The 25,032-nt window shown below is 35.2% G+C and overlaps 2 protein-coding genes across 3 annotated transcripts in view; one reads left to right on the forward strand and one right to left on the reverse strand.

Annotated features, from left to right (window-relative positions):
* The window catches only part of LOC134851794 (serine protease 41-like), a 328,908-nt gene that overhangs the window by 185,511 nt on the left and 118,365 nt on the right, over nucleotides 1–25,032 (reverse strand). The gene's annotated exons all lie outside the window — the stretch shown is intronic.
* Nucleotides 13,652–23,864, forward strand: LOC134851032 (endoribonuclease ZC3H12A-like). 2 transcript variants are annotated; one of them, XM_063866913.1, is made up of 7 exons: nucleotides 13,652–13,818; nucleotides 18,487–18,772; nucleotides 19,210–19,387; nucleotides 19,894–20,015; nucleotides 20,237–20,465; nucleotides 20,894–21,121; nucleotides 21,643–23,864. In XM_063866913.1, exons 2-7 carry the CDS (start codon nucleotides 18,505–18,507, stop codon nucleotides 23,009–23,011), a joined length of 2,394 nt encoding a protein of 797 aa, XP_063722983.1. In that variant the 5' UTR covers nucleotides 13,652–13,818; nucleotides 18,487–18,504; the 3' UTR covers nucleotides 23,012–23,864. The 2 variants fall into 2 exon arrangements, with proteins under 2 accessions (XP_063722983.1, XP_063722984.1); XM_063866914.1 differs by lacking the exon at nucleotides 13,652–13,818 and adding an exon at nucleotides 17,753–18,412.

Raw genomic sequence — 25,032 nt, forward strand, 5'->3', positions numbered from 1 at the left:
CAAAACAATGGAGTCAAGTTTTTATTAGTTGCTGTAGATAATTTTTCGAGATTTGTCAGAGTTCAAACAAAGAAAACAAAGTATGCCAAAGACACTTTACAAGCTTTCAGAAAATTGATTTCTCAAAAAAACACTCCTGAAAAACTCTGGGTTGATAAAAGAACAGAATATGGGGGAACTTTAAAAAAAATTTTGCGAGGAGAAAGAAATTGAAGTTTACTCAACAATGAATGAAACAAAAGCTGCATTTGCAGAGAGAGCAATTCACTCTTTAAAACATATAATATATCGTTACATTGAAGATCATGGTGAAAAATTTGTCCCCAAATTGCAGCAATTTGTTTCTACATTGAACTGTCGCAAAAATCAATCAATTTGAAAATCTCCCAGAGATGTGAAAAACAGTGATTTTTTATCAATATTGTATAACAAATTGTTCAAGAAATATACTAAACCAAAATTCAAATTTGGTGATAGAGTTAGAATTCGAAAAATGATAATCCGTTCCGAAAAGGATACAAACCACAGTTTACAGATGAAACTTTTGAAATTTCGGCAATATCTACAAAAAACCTCCTACATACATCATCAAAGATCTCGAAAAAGAAGAAATTCTGGGAAAAATTTATGAAAAAGAGCTGAGAAAATGTTCAGATTGAATGTAAGTCATTTTTAAATTGATTTTCTATTGATCAATTGTCATGGATTCTTTTACTATTGAGCTAGTTTCTAATGCTTCTTTTAATTGTTATCCAAATAATAGTCTTAGTTCCTTTTCAAATTTTCTACCGGTGCAAATACATCTAAAAAGAGAATTGGAGTATGCTATTTCAGAAATATCGCACCCTTCATTGTACCAAAACGTTACAGAGGGAAAGTTTACTTTCATAGATGGACAAGAAAGTCCTGAGGAAAAAAGAAAGGTTCATTTGATGCATATTGAGCCTGGATTGTGTCCAAGTATTGTTGATATAGTTGTAGCCATGAATGACAAAGTTCGAAAACGTGAAGGCGCACAAAAATGTGAATAAAACGGAATTTGAGTATCAGTAGATAAGATTACACAAAAAATTGCCATTCATTTACCTGAGGATCAAGCAGTGTTTATAATTCAAAGTGCTGATTTGAGTTACATTTTTGGTTGTGATTTAGAACAAAATCAAACAGAGGTTATAATGACAGGAAAAGGGCCACATTATCCTCAGTATTCTTACGACATTATAAGAATACATTCCCTAATGATTTATAGTCATATTATAGAATATAAAATAGTAGGCGATACAAAAACTCCTTTACTGCATTGTATTCCTTTCATTTCCAAACTAAAAAATGGAGACACAAAATCTACAGGACAGTACATGAATTATCAATCCTTTACAAATCTACAATTTAAACAATAATTAAAAAAATCTTTTCATAGCATGAAAAAAGAACTAGGGGATACTACAGGTGAAAAAATTCCTGTTGTGTCCGTAGAAATTACACGAGTTTTTCTCTTGTTTCGCAAGATTTCGGATAATCATTTTTGATTTATACTTCGTACAAAATGGTTGCTCAAAGTTCAGCTAATTTTCCTATTTTTTGTGGACAGTTAAGACAGCGTGGAAGAGGTTTTGGTGCTCTTGCACAAACTCTTGGGAGAACTGCAATTCCCTTTATTAAAAAATATATCGTCCCAGCTGCAAAAAGAATCGGAGCAGATTTATTTGAAATTGCTGCTCCAGAGATTGGAGAAAGTGTCAGCGGACAAAAAAACTCAAAACATTTGCAAAGGATGTTGGAACAAAAACAGTTCGAAAACATTTGGGAGGTGGAAAAAAGAAATCCAAGCATAGAACAAGAAGAGCCATTTCTCGAAAAGTAGTTCAAAATCAGTCGCTCTCGCAGAGACATTTTTGACAAGATAAAAAGAGTGTAAATCAAACCAGTCATTTTCGGTACGGAGCTTTTACATATTCTTCTTTGGAGATTGTTGATAAAGTCCTTGTTTTGGAAACAATAATTTCAACATACATACAAAAAGTATTTCACAGTACTTCTATAGATGGAAGCAGTATTGAGTTTGAATTTGAGACGGACCGTACTCTTTATTTGGATATGCGTGATACCCACGTCAGTTTAAATCTTTAATTATTCACAGGAAGATTGTTTGAAGCTTTGAAAAAGAAAAAGCAGAACATAAAGCAAAATCGGAGGAAGATTTAGATGAGGAACCACAAACCTACTTAACTTACGTAAACAGTCTACTACATTCTCTATTCTCCAATTGTGAAGTTCATTTTAATAATACAATGGTTTACAATGCCAATGGATTATATCCTCATAAAGCACAAATATCGAACGAATTCAACTCGTCGGCAGTGAGCAATAAAGGAATACTCGCTTGTCACGGGTTTAGTTTTGAAGATTATCCGGAAGCATTTGATATGTATCCGTTCACTGATTGAGCAAATTCTTTACAATCAGGGGTAACTTTTTCACTTTATGGCAGGCTAGCCCTTGACTTGTTTACTTGTGAAAAATTATTACTACCAAAAACCAAAGTTCGAATTAAACTAACTCGAGCTAGACCTAATTTTTACATGCTGTCTGATAATCCCAATGTGTTAGGCTGAAAATGGTTGATTGTTCACTGTTTACAAGAAGAATTTTAGTAGCTGAACTTAATCATCAATATTTGCAATGGAATCTGGAAAGGGAACCTGCTCATTACAATTACATGGAAACTATAGCAAGAACCTTTATCATTCCATCTCATCAAAACCAGTTTATTCAGGAAAACGTTTTCAATAATGCCCCAATCAGAAAAATAGCTGTTGCAATGAATACAAATTCGGCTGTTGCGGGATCTTTTCATGAAAATCCTTTCAATTATCAACAATTTCATTTGAGAGAGCTTAGAATTATTCGGGGCGGAAGAGCAACTATTTCATTAGATACCACTTCTCCTTGTCGTCCCTATGTTACAACAATGAAAGCAATGCAGTTTAACGGGGATTTTCCAGCTCTTCCTATAGACGATTTTCAAAATCACTATATTCTAGTTTTCGACTTGATTCCACTACAGGATGCAGCTGAACAATTGCATTATCCAGAACTTAGTGGAGAAAGCTTGAGGTTAGAAATGTTTTTTGCAATTTCCCTTGGAGCAAGTAACGGAAGTGATAGTCTTGGGAGAAAGACTATCAAACATTCAATTTGGCAAATTCGGAGCAGTCGCTAAAAATGTTTAATTTTTTTGAGTTTTCAGGTTCCTATAAAAATATTGTAATTTTTTTGGGACTTTTCTTTATTATTATCTCTGTACTATCTATTTATTTTTTTTCAGACCTAGAGCTCCAGAAAAAATAGAGAACGAATGCTGTTTAGTTGAAAACCCCGAGACACTTCTTCAACCTAGACTGTAAAACAGTGTTCAATAAACTTTGCCCACTACATAAGGCTTGTGTATGGTAGTTTGTTGATTCAATTCCTAAATGTGTGTAAGTCGTTATTCTTTCTTGTTTTTATCCTAAAGCACACTATCAAACTATCAACTTCTGTTTTAGCTGTAAATCAGCCTACAATTGCAAAGATGGATAATTTTTCACTTTTGCAAATTATTGAAAGAATTCAAGAGCTCAGGTTTAAGTACATGGGATCATACCCTTCTGATACAGTACCTCAACTAACAAAATACTCTTTTGCAATTATTGACTCAGCCCCAAGCAATGATAGAGGAGAAAACTGGATTATGATTGCTCGACTGGATAAAAGCTACTACTTTGCTGATTCTTTGGTAAGAAAGAGATCAACTTACCCCTTTTTGACAAAAGTTCGAAATGGTTCCTCGAAAGCTACAAAAGACTGACAATTTGTGTGGATTTTATGCAATTTATTCAGCATTTCTTCTTTTTAATTTCTTCCAGAAGAACTTGATTAATGTTCTTGATATGCATGTTTTGATTTTTATCATTAGTTTTATGTAAAAGTGCTTTTTTATGTGTAAGTGTAAATTTTTGCGGTAATTTTATTATACGAAGTAGTGAATTGTTTGATTATTTATGTAATTTAACTCTTTAAATTCCTTAATTAATTTACAAAAAGCATCTTAACAACAAATCTTTTGATGAAATACGGAGAATGATGATGGAATATGGATGTTGTAGTCCCCCAATTGCAATAATTAACGATAGAGTGGATAAATTCACGAAAATTGTAACCAACTTCTAGTAAATTGTTTAATTTTCTTAAAAGCTTACTCTGAGAAAGATAGAAAAATTTTTATAAAAAATATCAGACACAAAAAAACTATGATTTTGCATTTTTCTCAGTGTAAACTTTTACCGTGGCAGAGCAATTGACAAATTTGGATAATAATTTTTTGGAAAGTTTGGAAATTTCAAAGAATTTTTTAAAGATTAAAGACAAGGTGATAAAAGAGAGCTGAAATGAATTGTAGCAAGAAATGTGACAGAATAAATTAACTAGTTGAGGTAAAAACAAGAAATAGATAAAAAAAATCTGATTTTTGCATATTTTTATCTTAGTTCCAATGAAAAGTTCATGCAATTTTGATTGGATGTATTTCAATTTTTTATGAAAATTTAAGATTTTAATCTCTCAAGAAAGTAATTCACGCTTCATTAACTCTGTGGGGAACTGCTAATATGCATCTGTCATATAATCGTGGGATAATTATGTGAAAAAGATAAAATAAGTCATAAAATTAATAAGTATAATGAACCTGTCATCCATTCTCCAGATAACCTGGGGAATAAAAGATTAAGTGGGATATAAAAGTAATCAACCGTGAGGAGTTTTCAAGCTTCCCCTGATATCTCGTGGAGCGGAATAATTAACCTGTCGAAGATAATCCCCTCTTGACCATTTTTCCCAGATAACCTGAAGGAATATAAATAAGATGAAATAAGAATTTAAAAGATTCTTTCGAGATAAAATATTCTGTGATATATTAGTTTATGATCCCATACTCTAAATCGGAACTTAATTGTTGTCGAAACTTACCATCTGAAACATACCATCCAATTTCTCTTTCGAACTTTAGTTTAAAAATGTTTTTTTTTAAGATAAAAATGTATTTGCAAGTAAAACTTAAAAAATTTTCAAATATTTTCTCAAACTTACCTTCTGAAACTTACTATACCAACTTTTTGTAAGACATGATAGCCTTTACATATCAGAAATTGTAGAAGTTGGCTAAGAAGCGCAAGTATTGACAAAATCGACCTCAAAAAATTCGGGCGCCAAAAATTTTTCTGAAATTTACCATCTTACCATCTGAAACTTTACCATCTGAAACCTGCTATCTCAATACATTGATAAACCTATTCCCTATCTTAACACATAGGGGAAATCTATTCCCAATCTTAATACATAGGTTGCTGACCGGATACTCTCTAGCCTATGTTAACACATGGGGGTCAGCAACCACTCCCCCCCCCCCTGATCAGCTCACTCTTCTACTACTCAGGAAGTATGTCAATATCACGTTGAATATGTTCAGGCGATGAGCTTGCGTGTAGTTTTAAGTGATCGCAACATAAAAAAAATAAACCTTATGAACAAACTTTATCAGGAAGATCATCAATAATTAACAAAAAGAAGAGAGGACCCAGAACGCTACCCTGAGGGACACCAGAAGTAACATCAATAACGTTGAATAGGAGTTCTCTAACTTAATGAATTAGCATCTGTCATCAAGATAAGATGTAAACAGATAAAAGAAATCAAAATCAAAGTCAAGGGTACAGAGTTTTGTTAGGTTAAACGATGGGGCACTGAACTAAATGCCTTTTGCATGTCGAAATAGATAGATAAAGCTGGAAGGTTGTAATCAAGGTTGGCATAAATAAGATCCAAAGAAGTTCTTATCTGCAATACAGTACTTTGGAATTTCATGAATCCATGTTGCTGTGGTTTATTGATCTTCATAGCTTTAGGATAAAAGCAGTCAAACAAGATGCGCTCAAAAATAAGCAACAATTTTGGTAAAATACTTATTGGTCGATAGTTTGTGATATCATTTGATGATCTGGACTTTTAAAAGGGAGTAATATGTGAGAGTTTCCTTTCAGATGGCCAGAAACAGCTTGAAAAAAGATTGAACAAAACAAAATGCATATAGCGGGGGACAGAATATCGGAGCAATGTTTAATGACAAAAGATGGTACGGCATCAGATTCCATTTAGCAGCTTTTATCACAAGCTTCTAGACGTCTCTTAACATCAGCGTTTGTAATCAAATTATCTTCCAGATGGAAGATTTCAAGGGAAGGAAACATAATATCAGCGATAACTTTCGGACCAAAGACTGATCCAAAAAACTCGTTAAATAATTGTGCCTTGGATTCGGGCGTTGTAGCAGTTTATTCACCAAATTTTTTGACAGAGGGATATGAAGACGCTTGGAGTAATGATCTAAGAGACTAAAAACAATGGTTCGAGTCTCGAGTATTGAAATTTTTCTCGTAAATTATTTTATCCGGCTCAATAGAGTCAGATAGATCAAAATTTATTTTCATTTGTCCTAGAGGTAAACTTAAACTATAATTTTGCTTAAGTCTTCTTTCGTTTGAAGCGCTCATATTTATGAGTTGCCTTGTGTGAGATGAATAATAATCTGGTATTAGTAAACGTTTTTGACGTTTACGTTTGGAAAAGGATGAAAGAGCTGTGTGTAATAGAAAAAACCAATGAGAAGAAAAGTTAGAGATTGCTGGGTTGCTGAATGAGTTATATAAATGGTTCAAATTTGCAATAAAGATTGGAGAAAATGGATTTGGAAAAAATATCAGTATTACTGACTGACTGGATGGACGAAAAAATTTCATTTAAAAAAAACAGGAAACTGATCCGACAATCTAATGATGTAGATATTGAATGGAATAGAATCAACTGTCACAAAAAGTAGAACAAGACAGTTTCCTTTCATGTTAGATTGTACATTTATAAATCGGTTTAGCCCAAAGTCGCTGACCATATCTAAGAAAGCTCTTTCGAATGTCGTTGTTCCGGTATTTGTTTACCAATTAATACCAGGTAAATTAAAATCACCCAAAATGGAAACATCAGAATTTGCACCATAGTTGTGAGACGTAGAATACGATTTATAGGAATGACTGTAAGCTGGAAGGCATGCCGTAAGTGTACCAAACGACTCATGATAACGGGATTTAGAATCAGGATTATAGATTACGAGGAAGAACACCAGACAAATTTTTTGGTCTATCCGTTTGAGGCGGTTCTGAAATAAAAAACAAAGACGATAGAATATTCTCATATGAAAGAAATCCTTATCCTTGATCAATCCAATTACTTATCAAAAATGTAGACCATCAGGCAAATAAACTTGAGTTTTTTTTCAAAAATACATTTCGTCAAATAAAAAAAATGGAAGAAATGGAATATACAAATTGGAAAAAAATGTAAGGTCAAATATAAAAAATGAAATTTTCTGAGATGGATGGAATTTTTCATTTGGATTGGGTTGTTGCCAAAGTCACTTCTCAAATTGGAAATGGAATTGGCCAAAAATGATTGGAAGTGGGTTTTTGGGGAATTGGAGTTCGAATTGAGAATTGGGATTGGAACTGAAAACCCTGGTACAGGGAATGGAAAATCGGGGGAGAACCTTGAGGGACACCACTTGAGGGAACCTTGAGTTACAATAGAGCATCTTGAAGGACACCATGTGTGACATAACTTGTTGTAGAGTGCTTTGTCAACTCGAATATTCTGTTTTCGTGGAGTGAAATATGAAGCATTGAGTTGAATCAGTTTTCCACCAAAATCAAAAATTTTTCGGTGTATATTCAGTAGGAGAGTTAGGGATTTTATCATATTAGTTTGTAACCAAATAATAGTTTAATGAATGCTGAATTTTTCATTTGGTTGTTCCTCATTGAGGTTACAGTTTATATCCCTGAAAGTCGTCCAGAAAATTGTAATCTTGCTTTTAGTAATCAGTCCATTGCTATTTTCATGAGAGAAAGAACTAGAAAGAGTCAGTGAGATATCATATCAAAGTCTTATTAGTTGTGATATGAAGTCTACAGAAAAACTGGGTTGATTGATTTTGGTTTTCAGACTAAATTAGAAAATAATCGATGAGAGGCTGACCTCCAACTACAATTTTATTTTAGCACTAATTTGTAATTTTCTTTATGCGGCGTTACCTCTCATCATTGCAGTTTTTCATCTAAAGCAGTCGCCCTCTGCTAAAAAAGTTTACCCGAATATGAAAATAAATTTCAGTTATTATTAGTTAGAAATTTTTCTTGATTTTTTGGATTTAGTTTCAAAATCAGTGGTCGAAACAATATATGCTACTAGCAAACATTTGTTTTTTTTTTGTTTAAAATACCTCGATGTTTGCTTTACATAGCTGCAAGAAATGATAGAGTTTGCTGATATATATGCATTTTTATGTAACTTGTGCATTTACAGTAACTAAACGGAAGGGCCCCTTTTGTAACTTAGTTTTTTTTTAATTGTATAGCGTAATTTAGTAGTTTTGGAGGCATTTATTTTGAATTTCTTAAGTTTTATTTTTTTTTACAAAATGAGCCCTTCCGTCATGCGACGGTACGTGCACAGGTTGGACAGGGCCGTACCAACGCTATATAAATAAATCGGCAAAATTTTATGAATAAATCAAGTCGATATTAATGCATCAAAAGAATTGTCAATTAAAATCTACCCTCTCGATTGTGGCAGAGATAGAATTGTCTATGTTGGATATATTTTTAAGATATTTGCACCCCCTAAGGCAGAGGATTGCACTCCTCAGAAGTGCAAAACTTATTTTTGTTCTTATAAAATTTATTGTGTCCGAGTATGATTCGTTCCGTTTTTCGCTAAGTTTCTCTGCTAGTTTCTGGATGGTTTCGTAGAGCCTGGTGCTGCTCCTCCGGTACACGCAAAGTTAATGGAACAAAGCTGCTGGGGTCCACATCCAGAATTCTTTGTTGGTATTTTGATAATTTGACACTCTCATGATATTTGTAGGCGTCAGATATAGTTTTAGGGCAGAACTTAGCATGGGGCTGAAAAATTTACATCGAAAAAATTTCGGCTGAATCGGCCTCCCCAGAGTCCATTTGCCTTGATGTCAAGTCGAGCGTCATCTTCAGTAGTGGTTGTTTTGTTGTGAAAGCTTTCGCGTTCCAACGATTGAAGTTTCGGCTCTATTTCAACATTATGGCATACTTCTTCCAGGAGTGTCACAAAGGAATCGCGAATTTCATTAGGTCTTAGGTGAATGTATCCACCTTTGGGACAATGTATAGAGTGGGTCAGTGTGAATGGTTGTCCACATGGGCCTTTATGCGGGGTGTTTGGTGGTTCCTATCCATATCTCAGTTGTAATCCATCTTTAAACTCTGATTTGTTGAGGGAAAAATTGTTTTTTTAAGGGTAGCACGAGGCTCTTTTCTGTGACGCTGGATTTATTGTCATTCTTTTTGTGATGTGCAATTTTCCATAATTTAAGCCTTTTTTGAGAGTGTGATGTTCTGTCTCTCAGTTTTTAATGCTTCTATTTATCAGAGTTTGTTCCGTTTCAGCTATTTCTGGATCACTGTTTCCTAATGGATCACATATGTCTTGTGACCACTCATAATTTCTGAAAAAGTCCGTGTTACTGCGGAGGTCTAATCCTCCCGTTCTTAGTGGTTGTGCAAAAAGGTTGCGATCTTCATCGGTTATATCGTTTTTATCAGTATACTAGGAAGTAGCTGCTGTCTTACGTTTTTCTAAATTTCAACCATTTTCTCAAATGCTTCCGGAGTTGTTCTGGTTAAAAAGCTTAATTTATTTTGAACTCTATTTTGATTATATAGCTGGAGTACGCGTTTTGTGGTAATGTTTTAGTTATTTTGGAAAGCTTTTCAGATAGGGTGGCTGTCTTTCCAATTTCGATTTCCATGTATTTATCGCATGCTAATGGTGTTCCTATAACCGATCCAAGGACTCTAAAGCCGTCTACCATTGAAATATTTGTGCCTCGAATACTTTTATGGCGCTGTCACGACTGTTTTCCTTTGTTATGAGTTGACACTTGGAAGGCTTCACATTGTATCCGAAAGCCTTTCCGTGCACATCCAGGTTGTCCTGTATTGCGCGGAGACTCTTAAGATCAACTGCAGCGCTTCCATCATCTGCGTACCATATTTGGGTGACATTTGCTTAAATGAAAATGTCTTTCCTTTTCTTAGCTCAAAAATCTGTTCTTTGACTTGTAAGCAATTGTACTTGTAATCAGGAGCAACGCTTGAAAATTAAACATCTCTTATACAGCTGCAAGAAATGGACGTTTTATCAGGAAATCTCAATAAGTTCCAGACCCCTTCCCGCATGTTCTAATGGTAAAGAGCTTGCATTGGGATCCTAACTCGTAACTTAAGTTTCTTAGTTTTTTTGGTTTGGTAGACGAACATTTTCTGGTTGAAAATTTTTTAGAAAATGAAAAAATGCCTTTTCTGGTTGCATAAATTCTAGTTACTTTCGTATTAGTTTGTTTGGGGTTAGTCTCCAGGATCTTAACGCCTTGAATCTCATTGTTTTTTAGAATTTTGATTGTATATTGATTCGAGGTAGTAGCATATCAAATTTTGCGAGTTATCGCCTTAATGTAAATTTAATGAAGTTATGTTCTTCTGCTTGCCGTTGCGATAAGCAAGGGTATTGCAACCGAGTACTAGGCTTTATTCATGTAAACAACTCTGTCCAGAATTGCCAAAATTAGAAATGATTAATGTTTTCATGTACTACTCTTACCTCTTTCGTGCTTGCTTGTTTAAAAATTACGTGCTTGCTGTGTATCTTGCAATGTCAATTTTTTTCTTGGCGCTGCCACAAATTTTCATTTAAACTTCAGCTTATTGGGTGTCGGTTTCTTTTCTGTCGGCTTGCTTACCTTAAACTTTTTGGTTACAATTTCTGACCAAATAAGATTATATTGATTTAACTCAGACAAAATAATTTCTTGTGCTTTTTTCTTCTTGCCCTTCTGCAATACTCAATTATTTCGTCTACATGTTTTTTTTTATTTTCAGTACTGTTAGTCTAGTATTTTTTAGTACTGTTAGTCTGAAACGATAGAATGTGAAGCAATTGAATGGAGTTGAGGAATCCCTAAGTGATCTTATAAAATCCTTTTGTTCAAATTTTAGAGAATTTGTCGGTTTGAAAAGCCAGATTTTGTTTGTTGGACCATTTTTTCTGATAAACTGGTGTTAGCTTTCTTGTCCTCTATAGTTTCTGTACTTTTTTTTTTACAAATAACGTAATTTAAAATAAGGATTTTGATTTTAATACGCTTCAATTTCCTGTATGACGAAAAAACTGAAACTGGTATCGGTTTTTCGACTGCATGGCTTCTGGTTACTTTATCTTCGCCTTAGTTTGCTTGTAATTAGTTTCAAGCAATTTAGCTTCTTAGTTCTGGTTTAACTTGATCTAATTTATATTTAGTTTCAAATAAATGGAAAATTTGAAATTTCCCAAAATTTTTAGTAATTCCCAAAAGTTTCTTTAATAGAAGCTATTTTTCAGTTTAAATTGTCTTTTTCTGTCTACAAAATTAGATTTGAACATTCAAAAATTTTATTGGAGAGTTTTGTAAAAAAAAAAATTGGCAGTTTTTTTACGGCTTAATGGGCGTCTACCCAAGTTTCGTCTGCGAATTTACTGCCCGGTTAAATTGCCTCCGAACATGGATTTTTTCCCACAGAATCAGCAAATGATTTGGTCACTTGGTTTAGTTTAATTACAATCTGGCTCGGTTAGCCTAGAGGTAACAAACAGTCTTGGGAAGACATAGGCCAGGTGTGAGATCTGGCAGAACTTGTTTTTTGCGCAGTGGAAGTTTTCGTCTTTTTTAAATCACATTTTCGGATTATCGTATATTTTACTATTATTGTCGGCTTATTATTAATTTCCGCGACACGCTTTTTTCAAACTTTCATTTATTTATAGCATTTTAGAATACCATGTCAAGCATTTGAAAGGTGCAAATAACTGCAGTTACAATATTTTCTAGAATCTTCCTTTCAAATTTTTTCTCGTTTACTATTTCTCCGACTTCTGTTATGTTGGTTTCGTGGCTTCATATTACGTCGTTTGAAGGGTGGAAATAGATTTTCATGCTTGTGTGCTTCGAGAGATTGTAAGTTTTCATGTCTCCAAAAATCATTGATCATTTTTTCCGCCTTAACAGGCACCTCACCATTTTTTAATGTCTTGTCACTCAGTTTTTCAAGACTTGTCACTCAGTCTTTCTTGTCACTCCGTTAGTTTTATCTTACTGTTTATTTAACTCTGGAAATCGAGTTTCTTGACAGGGTTCATTAAAGAAAAGTTTATAAAAATTTTGGGTTTTAACGTTTTTTTTTGGCATTTTTCATATTTTAAACTAGTTTTCATATGACCTTCTTTCGACTAGCTGCCATGCTATGTTTGTTTTCTAGCGCGAGTTGACACCACTCCTATAATATCGCTCTTTCAAACTTTTTTTGGGGGAAAGATAACTGAAAAGCACCAATCAAAAATTTTCATTGCAATAGAGTTTGTATCCGAGGTATCAAAAAAGCCGTTTTTAGGAGCCCCAAATTGATAAGTTGATTAAAAAAAACTAATTAAAAGCATTATGAAAGTTTGGCATTAGTTAATTTGGGTCTTTTCGGTTATTTCCCCCCAAATGATTAAAAAAATTTAACGAAGTTTGACTGATTTTCCTTAAAAATGCAGGGCTGATATCACGAGCGTTAAATAAAACTAGAAACTGGCAAAAAATGCGAAATTAACCACAATTAAAAACGCATTTAGCATCCTTTTAATGAAATTTATGCTCAGAAAATTGGATTAAAAAGTCAGTTTGAGGTTTAATTAAGTTAAAATAGTCCGTTTTTGCCTGCAGTCCCATAATAATATAGTGCATTTCCTAGTAACAGTGTCGCAATTATATAAGAATTTTCATTTCCTTTTTTTTATAATTTAGAGGGCGTATAACCGTAAAGACCCGTTAACTTTTCTAAAGAGTTTATGCCGATTTTGCGATTCAAAACAATTGTATGCTCCTTTTTACAAGATTTCAATCAAAGTGGCCGGAATCCTCTGAAATTTAATCACAGTCCAATCCCCTCTCAAACTGTTGAACCATGTGAATTCAGATTTGCAGATGAATGGCTGTTTGGATCTTGTTAACTATTTCCCTCCCTCCCTATGGTACCTTGTTACGCACCCCCCTTATAAAGAAAGAAAGTTAAGCAGTAGGGGGGGGGGGGGGAATCTTTAAAAGATCCGGCTTTTTTAACAGTTCTAGACCAAATGTTCAAAATGCCATCATACTTCAGACTTGCTGTTGAATTTTTGTCATGAGTAGAGCTAATTCTAATAATTAATTTGTCAAAAAAACGAGTCATTTTGTTAAATCCATAATAGCCTATAAAATTGATTTCTGAGAAATGTACGTCGTTTGTTTTTACGCGCGCTTGCTAGCAAAATGAATAAACTAACAAATATATCATCACCATCAGTACTAGCAAAAGATTTATTTTGATCTTACGCACTGCAGATTTTATATTGACAAATATATATATATATAAAATGACGTTGAATATCTTAAGCCAGATGATGCAATCTCTGTCGACAGAGTTGTAACATTGTTTTGGTTATTTACTAATATTAATCATTTCAGCAGAATCCAGATTCAAAGTTGGTTAATTTCCTGAAAAACAATTCGAAGAGTTCTTTTGTTCTTATTCATCAATCAATCAGTTTTGGCATAGAATATCAACTGTTCTTTTCAGATTTAAGGTTAGTTTTTCTTAGTTTTTATTTTATGTTAGTCTTTTCTTACCAAATAATAAGGGATACTAAATTAGATAATTATATTCTGTTAACCAATCGGATCAAGTGATGTTTAAGCAACTAATGCTTTTCTATTTTAGTGAAATAAAACAGGACTTAGAATAAAACAAAACTCAATAACCTTGATCTAGGGGCAGATCTAGGATTTTCTTGAAGGTGTGGATTTTCAACAAGTTTTCGAAAATTTTGTCGACCTTTTTTTAGACCGACTAAATTGATTTTCCCAGAAAATTAGGAAGGGGCAGTACAACAGTGCCGAAGTACAACAGTTCCGAAAATGAAAACTTTGTTCAACAGTGCCGAAAAAGAAAACTTTGTTCAACAGTGCCGAAAATTTGTACTTGTTGTACTTCGGCACTGTTGAACGCCCTCATTAGGAAGACCCAATTTTGACACAATTTTCTGTGCAGCAGGCAAGTAAAAAAACAGGTCTGAAGAAACATATGTTGACACTTGGAATTTTTTTAAACCAAAAATTGCGTTTTTTCGGCGCCCGCTCCCCTTCCAAATTTATCGGCGTCTCAGAAAAAATTTGGGGTCAGTCGACGAAAATGGAAGTAATAAAATCATACCAAAGGGGATAACCCTTTGGTTGGTGAGGTGGTCGAATCCCTGAGGGGGGTGTCCGCCCTCATCCTTAAATCTGCCCCTGCTGCCATGTAACATGTTTAAGCAAACTATTGAATTTTTTCCTGGGTTACCAGCTGAAAATTTTCTATTAGTGCCGGTTTTTTTCGGAAGATCTTTTTGGAATATGATTAAGATATTTACAGTATTCGAGCCGTAATGCGATTTCTTTCGAGGATACTTCTAAGAATTCTTGTTCCGACCATTGGAAATGGTAGGAATTTTGTGTTTTTTTCTTTTCCTCGCAAAATCAGCTACTGCAAATAATCATCACTGGGTTGAATGATATATCATATTAAAGCCCTTTCAGTCGTGATTTGAACGACATTAAAAAACTTGCAAAATTTTTTACCAGTGTCGAGAAAAACCGGTTTGAATTTTTTTTTAATTTTTCGTCTTATTTCGAGCGAGTTAGCAGGTTTACATTAGCTTATTTCTGAATGTTCAATTTGGAGGTAAAGCAGTTGCCTTTGTACCCTTAGGTCGGGGGTTCGAGTCGTGGCTGGATCTTGTTTTTTTTTCAGTATCAAGGAAATCGAAAAAAAATAGTTCCGAGAAAAATGAATGGTTGTTTTGGTTTTTGTTCGCTCAGGTTTTTTCGGCTTAATTGCCTTGACAGATTTTGCTTGTGCTTTAAAACAATTTTCCTTGTAGCTGCAAGTGCAAATGTTGTTCATTCTAATTTCAAGGGAGGACTTGAAAGATTTTTGAAACATTTTTCATAAACTTTCAGTTGGTGTCTGCTCAAAGATGGTCGGCTTATTTGCCACATCACGTTTTTTTTTGCTGTAAGCAACAATCATTGTAGTTGTAGGTGCAAATGCTGTTCATTCTAGCTTACAGGGGGACTTGAAAGATTTAAAAAAAAAACGAAAAATCATTTTTTTTTTTTTCGGTTCAAGTGATTTTAGCTCAAAGATTGTTGGCTTAGTAGCCACATCAATGTTTTATCTTGTGCTGTAAGCAACTTTCATTTTTGTTGCAAGTGCAATTGTTCAAGGTGGGACTTTAAAGTGAATATGCATTGAATATGCATTTCACACAAACGCGCAAATAAAATTGGTATTTACATTTTTATGCAGGATTGCATTTTGATTGTTAATTACTTAAATTAGTGTTTTAATTCATTTTTTAGTAATACGGTTATTTTTAAACGAACCTAGGCTATACTCAAAGCTAGTGCTTGAAAAATCCATATTTTCTCCCCTAAATCATTTTTTGGGGGGGGGGGGGGTTTAACGGTTGATCTAATTATTATATCTTTTGGAAACTATTAACCATAACTATAGTAGAGTGCCGATTTAACTTAACCAGACACAACGAGCAAAAACGCAAAATTCAAGCGCGTTTTCTCAAATTGGATTGATATTAGACAACAAGTGAAAAGAACAAAAGCTGCTTAAAGTTTCACCAGATTCAATGTCCTTGGTTCGTCAAACGTCCTTGGTTCGAACCTGGACATGATCTGTGTTTTAAACGGAAAAAATTCCGTGTAAGAAAAGTTGTGTGCCTCTTGTTTGTCAGTTATTTTTTTGACGGCTTAGTTACGACGTGGATTTTTTTTGCTGTAAGTGATGTTCATTGTGATTGAAAGTGTTTGTTTTATTCTTCACTAAATCTGATTGTTTTTGTTTTTTCCTTTTTTCGCTAGAATTTTGGAGTATTCGGCCTCAAATTACTCAATTTTTGTTTTATCCTTTTAGTGACTTAAAAATGGGTCTTTCGAAGTTAAAAATAGGTTCATCCTTTTGTGTATTTTCAGATGGGAGAGCGTAAAATTCAGAATTTCAGAACTTGCTAACTTTTTTCATAGCAACTTTATTTGTGACTCAACGGGAGTTTAATTAACGTTGGTTCGCCTACTTCCGCTCGATACATGATTCTGAATACTTTGGACGAATTTTCTCTTTCAAATTCAACATCATTGCAGACAAAACTTTGAAATTTTTGTAGTTGTGATTTTTTCTTTTTTTTTCGACTGGCTATTTTTGTTTTTCTGTAAGCTATCTGGTAGTGCTATGTATCATTGAGTGATATAGCAAAAGCCGCGAAACTCCGCTTTGCTTGTGTTGAAAATTCGATTTTTCCCGTAAAAATGATTCTTTTGCATGATTTGGTTTTGTGAAATGTGCTTTTACGGATCATCAGCGTGCTAAAGATTGGCTTGACTTGAAAAATGTCGCGTTGTTGTACAGTCATTTACAAATTACACAATTGGACTTTTGGGGAGAAAATACAAATTACACAGAAGGACTTTTGGGGAGAATTTACAAATTACAAATAGAACAATTTACAAATTATACTATAGGACTATTTAGGAGAGAAAAATTCCCAAAAAACAATAATTTTTTTCGTTTAAAATTTTATTTTAGTTTTTTTTATTTCAAACGTATTCGAAATGTATTTCAAAATATTTAGTGTTACTTGGACAGCACAGCAGCCGGTTATCTTTGTTTGTTTTAAGAATATCGCATTACAGTAAAATAAGCAAGAAGGTACAAAAGTTGTAAATCTGGCGAACGCCAGTAGTTCTCCGTAACTCGTGTTTTGTTCATGTCTGATGTGGACACGTGAAAAGTTGGAACGTACTTAACGCCAAAATTTTTGGAGCAGAAACGAAATTTTGCTGTTCTTTTGCGATTCAAATGAAATTGCGGAATGTGAAATAGTGATTTAATAATTAATCTTGGAGAAATTTTAAATTAAGTCGCTTTGAAAACTACACACTTGCAAAACGCCTTCAGTAAATTTTATCGAGCTCCTTTGGCATGCTATTGTTTTAAATCGCAATCCTTTTAAAGCTGAAGAACCTTTGAGTTTCTTGTCACTTTTGAGTAAACAAAGATATACATTTAAAAAAAGTTATAGCGGATTTAGGATGTGCAGCTACTGTTGACAAACAAATAAGAATTCGTCTGCTTCCTTTTTGTCACATTTTTAAGGCGTGGAATGGGACTTTTAGCGTACTTACACAATCACTTATTTTGGGTAAATAGTAATCATTTATGAGCTTTTTGTATCGTGCGCAGCTAAATGTCTATTTTTAGTATTTTTTGAAAGATACACTCAGTGTTTACTTGATTTTTTGCTCTATTCTTTTTTTCAGATTACATTGTCAGCCACTCAAAATGAAATCAAATGTTGTAGATTCTTTCTTCTGCTTTTAGCTTAATGAAAAATTGTTTTTTTTTTTCAGTTTTGAATCTCATCTATAAACTCAATGGAGTATGTGCTTGTTGTTAGTTGACTTCTGGCGCCAAATAAGCAAGCCTTTCTAGCGACGCGTCCATTCATTAATAATAACGCATAGTAGTTGTTTCCAACTGACCATTTTTAATCTGCGTTGAAAACAAAACGAAAGCTGCAAAATTTGGCTGACACAGCTAATTGAAATGGTCGATTGACCAAATTTTTAATTTAGCTTGAACCATCATAACTTCAGATATCGTATTTACTCGCAGTTTAAACTTAATTACTCGGCTTCATTTTCTCCTCGTGCTATCAGATGTTACCTTAACATTGGTTTGAATTCTTTCAACTGTTCCTGCGGTGTCTCAGTATCGTTGGTTGTTATCGCAGTAAATATTGGTATTATGTTCTTGAGTGTTATTGAGCGAAGTGGGTTTTCACTTAATTAAGTCCGTTTGTTTTTTTGAAAGTTTTAAAGATTGTATGACCCATTAATTTTTTTCGAACTATTTTTTCAATTTTGGCTTGGTTGTAATAAAAAAGTGTCAATCATGAAAGATTCTGGAAATGAAAAGAGCCGTAAGTTGATGTAATTTATTTTATTTGTATCTCGGTATTTTAAAGAAAGGTTTTCTGTGTGATGGCTGTTTCACATTATTCAAGCTATTGATTGGGGAAGCCGACTTTCAAAGCCTCAACCTGTCTCTCTTCTGTATGATTGATGGTTAGGTGTAACTTGTTAGTTGTTTGCTTTGTGATTGGATTGGATTGGGTGGCAAAAGTGGTTTGTTATTTCAGAACTTTCGTAAATGAGAGATGACAGAAAATTGTCCAGGCAATGCATCAATTGTGGTCTTGCACTCCTCCCCCTCCTCTCCTCTCTCTCCCCCCTCCCCGCCCTCCCACCGCAGCAGTGGCAGTTGCAGTGAAGCGGTCACTTTTGACCTGAAGCAGCCCCAGTATGTGCCCCTGTTCCGCCGCCTGTTGGCGGGACTGGAAGCGACGTTCAGAAATGTGTTGTTTGACCTCTGCCCTGACACGTGCTGCCTCAAGATGAGCTCTCTCGACTGGAACTCTTTCACAGGTACCCTTATTGTTGTTTGTTTTGATGTTTTTTAAAGCTGGATGACTCTTAATGTGCGTTCGAAAGTTCAAATGGAACTTCTTTGTTAGTTTTCAATCATTTTTATCGAACTCAAATTTGATCAGTCGTTCACTTAGCTATTTTTTTTAAAGTTGGATTATTTTTAATGAACTTCCTTGTTAGTTTTCAATATTTTTTTAATTTCAAAGTTGATCCGTCGAACAGCAAAACTTTCTCGCAGAAAATGGCGATTATGAGATTTATGAGATCAGCTCTTGAGATATGTATACTCATTAGGAACGTGATACCATGCAACGGATTGCCTACTAGATTCGAACTAGGGTTGAAAATTCTGAGTTAGAGGGGGGGGGGGGGGGGATGGTGGTTGCAGTTTTCAATCAATTATGATGACATCATTTGTTCGCCTTTCTTCTCAGGTGCACAGAGTGTTGTGGGTCGTCTTGTGGGTCTCACTGTGGACAGGGGATTGAGTTGGAGCAGTGGGGAGTATGAGGATCTGGTGAATGAGGAGTTGAGTAGGGCGAAAGTGCCCAAGAAACACCTGCTGGGCAAACTGCGAGACGTATTCATCGACTGCAACAATGTCGCTACAGCGTAAGTTAACAAGACACTCTAAAAAATTTTACTTTAATTGATGTTGCGACCACTGAAGAAGTGGACAAAATCCGAGGTCGGATATATTGCTTAAAGCAAAACAGGATCAAAAGAACCGCTCTTAAGTAATTATTTAAAGACCTTAGAGCTTTATTTATTTAATTGATACATACATTTCATTATTATTCATTTAATTATTTATTTAAACATTATTTATGTAATTGCTACATACATTTATTTATTTTTTATTTAGTTATTTATTTAAACATTATTTATTTAATTGTTTCCTCCAATATTTTTCAAATTGCTATCTTGAAACCAATCATTAATTCTGTAGAAGTTTTTCTTCAACCTGAAGATACCATTTTGTCGGAAATTGTCTGAGAATTGGCCAACAAAAATTGTTTTTCAAGTGAATGGTGAAATTTTTTAAGTGGGACGGAGGCTGATTGCTTTTTCCAACTTTCCAAGATATTTTGTATGAGCTAGTTGTGTTGTGGCTTTAGACATGGTCATGGGAAGTTTTCGTGGGCTGGCGTGAAGATAGCTTGTGAGTTCTTTGAAGGCCACGGACACAACGTAGTCATGATTGTGCCCACTCATCGCAAGAAACAAATCGCCACTCCAGGTAATTCTAATTTTGATTTTGTATTAATGAATTTTTTCGAAATAAAAATAGTCAGCAGTTTTTATCAGACAAATTTCTGGAAACTTGTCGTCAACTTAAACCTTGTACATTTTTTTGTACAAAGTAAATTACCAAAATTTTTGTAAGATTTTGTATTTTTTGAGCTTAAAAAGATTAAATTTTTATTGGTTGTTTGTAATTATAATTCTGAATATTTGAAGCGGAGCGTGAGTTTGTGGAGAACAAAGAAAAGTGTGGGGAACTGAAATACGTTTCCTCACAGAGTTCCGACAGGCGACTCCCGTTCGACGATGGGTTCCTGTTGCAGTCATGTGCCGAGTTGGACGGGGTGCTCTTGTCAAATGACAGGTTCCAGGACTTCGCCGATGATCTGAAACTGAGACATGTAATCCAGAACAGAGTTATTCCATACTTGTTCATCAAAGACACGTGAGTAGTGTACCATCTTGTTGCTTTTTCAATTTTATGCGACATATGAGAAAAAAACAGCATGAAAAGTATTCTGGTATGCACATATGGAATTGAATGGAGCTCAATAAATTCAAATGGTGTCTTGCAAATGCAAGTTACGGAATATTAATTCCACATGTGTTAAATGGACATGTATTAAATTGCAAAAGTATTCGCATATTTCATGTTTTTTGAAAATGCAAATCAGCTTTTCATTTTTCAAAGCTTTTTTTGTTCTTCAAAGATTGTCTTTTTACAAATTCTTCAGTTCGTTAGTATTATCTACAAAAGATTGTGCCTTGATTTAGTCCTAATCAGGGGGTACAACTGTGGATCTCTCAAGCTATTTTATGTGAGTTCTTCGTCTCGTAAAGTAATTATTTTTTTATCGTGTGTGTGTGTTCTAGACTGATAATTGGGAGTGACACATTCAACAAGAGGAAAGTGGACTGTGACAGACTTCTTGTGAGGACCAGTCCCTACCAGGAGGAGGTGGAGAGGATGAGTGCGATGCCCTGTCCTTACGGCGAGAGGTGCAACTATGGGAAAAAGTGCAAGTACCTCCACCAACAGCAGCAAGAGTCCAGAGGCGCCAGGGCCAGACGACTCAACCGCACCCTCGGATCCAAGACCAGGTGAGACTATGCCTTTTCTAACTTATCTGGAGTTCACGTTCATGATCTGCTGAAGTAAAATCAGTGTCTCTTTTGAAAATAGTCCTGATAAAATTGTCGCCAACTTGATGTTTAAGAGTCGATAAGCGTATTTTTTTCAGGAAAATTATTTGAATGCTCTAATTACAAAAGAAGTGCATTCATACTTATAAATTCACATATGAATGCCCTTAGGTATACATGAACTTTTTGTGTTCAATTCGAGTTCATTTGGCAGAAGATAGTCAAAATGCACTCACAATTATGAAAGCTGAAATGGCGCGAAAAAACGTGATCGATTTCTGTTTTGTGGGCATTTGCTCTTGAAATTCAGAGAGCTTGAAGGCCATATATTTTTTGTTGAAGATCGAAATTTTTTCCGAAAAAAAGTAGTTTTTTGTTTGCACTCATTGACTCGTTTCCAACTCTCTGTTGGCTTCTTTTTTTCGTTAGAAGCTTACTGACGAGTGAATTTCGCCAACTTAGGCTTACTCTAATTTAAGGTTTGAGCGAGGTCGTCAATTTGGCGATCAATCGTCAGGAGGATTCTTTCGAGGGTCCGACAGTCGAGATGGATCTTATTGTGAGAACCGGTTCCAGAAGCTGTCGGATGTCAACCCGGTATCGACTACTGCTAACGCCAATATCTTTTCGCCAAACTCATTCTGGCGTCGAGATGGCGAAAATGCCGTCGCGTATAACCGAGAAGAATCAGAAGCAACACCGGTTCGAAAATTCTCCGGGTTACCGAATTCTGACAGCCTGCTTCCGAATCATTTTTCACCGGAAAGAAAATCACCCGAATGGAACAAGAGCTCTTCCTCGTTCGGTGAAGGAAACGTAGATGACGGTCAATTTGATATGGAGTTTCAAAATCCACTGGCGTTTCAAGGGAATGCGAAGCCTCCGGCTTATAACTTGTGGAGTGGGCCGAACTTTGAGCTCAGTCCTTCGAAGAGTCCCTACAAGGACGCGACTGTTTGTGGCACCTCGCACTGGTTAGCTGGTAATGGAGTTGCAAAAGAGCAGCATTTCAGCTACTTCAGTGACTCAGGGTCCAGTTGCGATGACTTCATGTCCCACAGTTTGGAATTGTCTCCAGGCTCTTCTGTGGCAATGCTCCACCAGAAACGAGGCAGTGAGGAAATGGAAAGTGCGCCGGCATTCATAACCGTGGACTGTCGCAGGAGGTGGTCAGATGGCCGTGGGGATATTTCTGAGAAAAGTCAAGGAATACAGGCGAAACCAGCCAGTAATTCTGCCGAAGTGGACGGAGCTTCATTCGCAACCGTCGTAGGGTCCAGTCAGTTGAACGGGAACGAAACCGAGAGGACAGTAAGTAAGAGCTCATGTTCGTCCGACTGTGAATCGTCGGGAGGATTACCTGCCCGAAACTGGGCAAACGTGAGCCACAGTGAGCCTCGAAATAACGAGGAGTTCGCACCGAAGACTACAGATATCGTGAATGGATCCGAAAATTCTGGTGAGAGGCAGGATTTGGTCAAAGCGAAATTGGAAGATTATCAATCGGTGATGCAGATTCTTCTGGACAAATCAAAACAGGCTCACGTGCTGGCGGTCATGAAGCGACACCCGGAGTTCACACGTGAACAAATTCTGGTTCACATTTGGAATATTGGCAGTGGCAACTGCGAAGGCGCAGAAGGGAAGGAGCAATGTTGCGCATCCCTGATTAACGAAGCAAGAGAGTTCATACCATCTTGCTACCGATTGGTAGGCTGTGAGAATGATTGCAGACTAGCGAGTGCATTTTTCTCAGTGCACCAGCAACATACAAATGCTCCTCGGCTGTCGGGACGACTCCTGTGGCAGGAAGTCATTAAGAGAATGGCGTTCGATCCCGAGCAATGACAGGTAGAAAAGAAAGTGTTGTATCAAATAAAGCGAGAAGCGATGCTGAAATGCTAGAAAAATATACTTATCCCTGAAGATTATGAACTCTTTCAAAACATTCTTTGATAGACAGTTGCTGCAACCTAGAAAGAGTCTAAACGTGATCTTTCAAAATTCCTGAACTTCTGATTTTGTACTTTGAATTGCCCCTAACTCACATTTATTGTAGAAGATGAGTGTAAAACATGCAAAGTTTGTATGAACTGAACATTGATTGAATTGTCCGACAAGGTGTTTTGTCTTGATGATGTTGAATAGCTACTTTGTGATTAATGCGGGAGTAAACTGTAGTTCACAGTGGATAAGTTCTATTTTGCGAGTCGCCCAGAAATTACCCGAACTCATTGCCACCTCCAAGTTCATATCTCAATTTAGACTCTGCCGAAATCGGTTCTATTTTTATGCAATTTTCACATATTGATTACATCATTCTGTCGCGATTACCACGTGATGATTGCATAGTATGTTTGCAAGTGTCACGTGATTGCATAATACTGTTGCAATGGTCACAAACTTCGACGTAGTGCACTTTGAATGTAGTGCGGCTATGATGTAACACCACGTGATTGTGACCTTTCTGAGTTTTCTGACTTGGCTGAAAGTGTTTATCGAAGCGTATTTTGATGCTATTTAGAGAGCATGAAAGGCTAGTTGCTCAGAGCTTTCAGCTATTTTGGTTTTCATACCTGTGTGCGTGAGTTATTTTTCAAAATGTATCAGTTTATAGAGGGGGACAGTTTTACCTCTCAATTATGATGGTCGTTAAATACTTTTCTCTAAGTGACGTGAATTATGTCTTAGTTTATAAGCCGAGCGAACACTTTGGTTTTAATGTGATTTATAAAGCTTTAACTTGTGAAGAAAACTTTTAATGATCGAACAATGGTCATAAAAATCCAATAGTCGTTTGGTGAAGTAATTTGAAAAATTTGCGGCTGAACAAAAGCATTAGTTTAGTGAACAAAAATGAATGATTTTGACTATATTGTTGTCTAGCAAATTCAACGAAAACTTGAATTAGTCTAATCTAATTAAAATGCTCTGTGATTTTGTATTCTTATTGTCCCTTTTTAAAACTCAAAACAATGTTCTTAAATAGACTAGCAAAACATCGTATTTTTGGCTGTAAAAAAAATTCCTTGTGATGTATCTTATGACGAATATATTATTTTGCCTGATGCATTCATATTTCACTACTTTTTCTGGTCAGTTCAAAAAAATGGAATCTGATAAAAGCAAAATTGCAGCCATTCCAATCAGAAACATTTTTTTTCGGAAAAAAATTGGAGAAATTATATATGGGCTTTCCAATAAGAACGAAGTGACCATAAAACGATGTAAGATACAAATGTTTCATCTCGTGTGCTCGGTTCTTGACTCAATATTTCTATGACGATACTATAAGTGTGATGTAGTTTGGAATCAGTCCCACCTAAGGCCATAAACTAACGTTTGGCCAAATTTTTGGAGCCTTCTTAACATCGAAGCACTCTAGATAGTTGACTTACTTATTGACATGATTTTGATATTTTTTACTGATTTTTGTTAAGTCAAATGTAAACTTTGATGGAGTTTGAACTACATCAATTTTTGATTTCATCCATGTGTAATATGATTTCATCCGTGATAAGGACCTTAGTTGGGAAAGATTCTATCGATTTGGGTTAGTTTAATTGTAGTGCATGTAGTGGTAATTAATTATATTTGAACCGCACTGATTAGTATATAGCACTGTTCGTTCTGCTGGCCATGAAATGAATTGTTTTTTCTTTCTATTCAATCGATTGTGTTTGATTGATTGCATCAGTTTGCCAGTTGATTGAGTATGAAGAATATTATTACGCAATAATCTATTGCCAGATGTTTGTGAAGAGTTGTAACTACTCCCCTGCCAAATGAGCAACAGAATCCAATATTTTTACAATTCTTTTCTCTAATCAGCTTAAGAATTGGTACGACGATGCTGATCTAGTGTTTCA

This window comes from Symsagittifera roscoffensis, chromosome 7, assembly GCF_963678635.1.
Source record: "Symsagittifera roscoffensis chromosome 7, txSymRosc1.1, whole genome shotgun sequence".
Classification (NCBI taxonomy): domain Eukaryota; kingdom Metazoa; phylum Xenacoelomorpha; order Acoela; family Convolutidae; genus Symsagittifera; species Symsagittifera roscoffensis.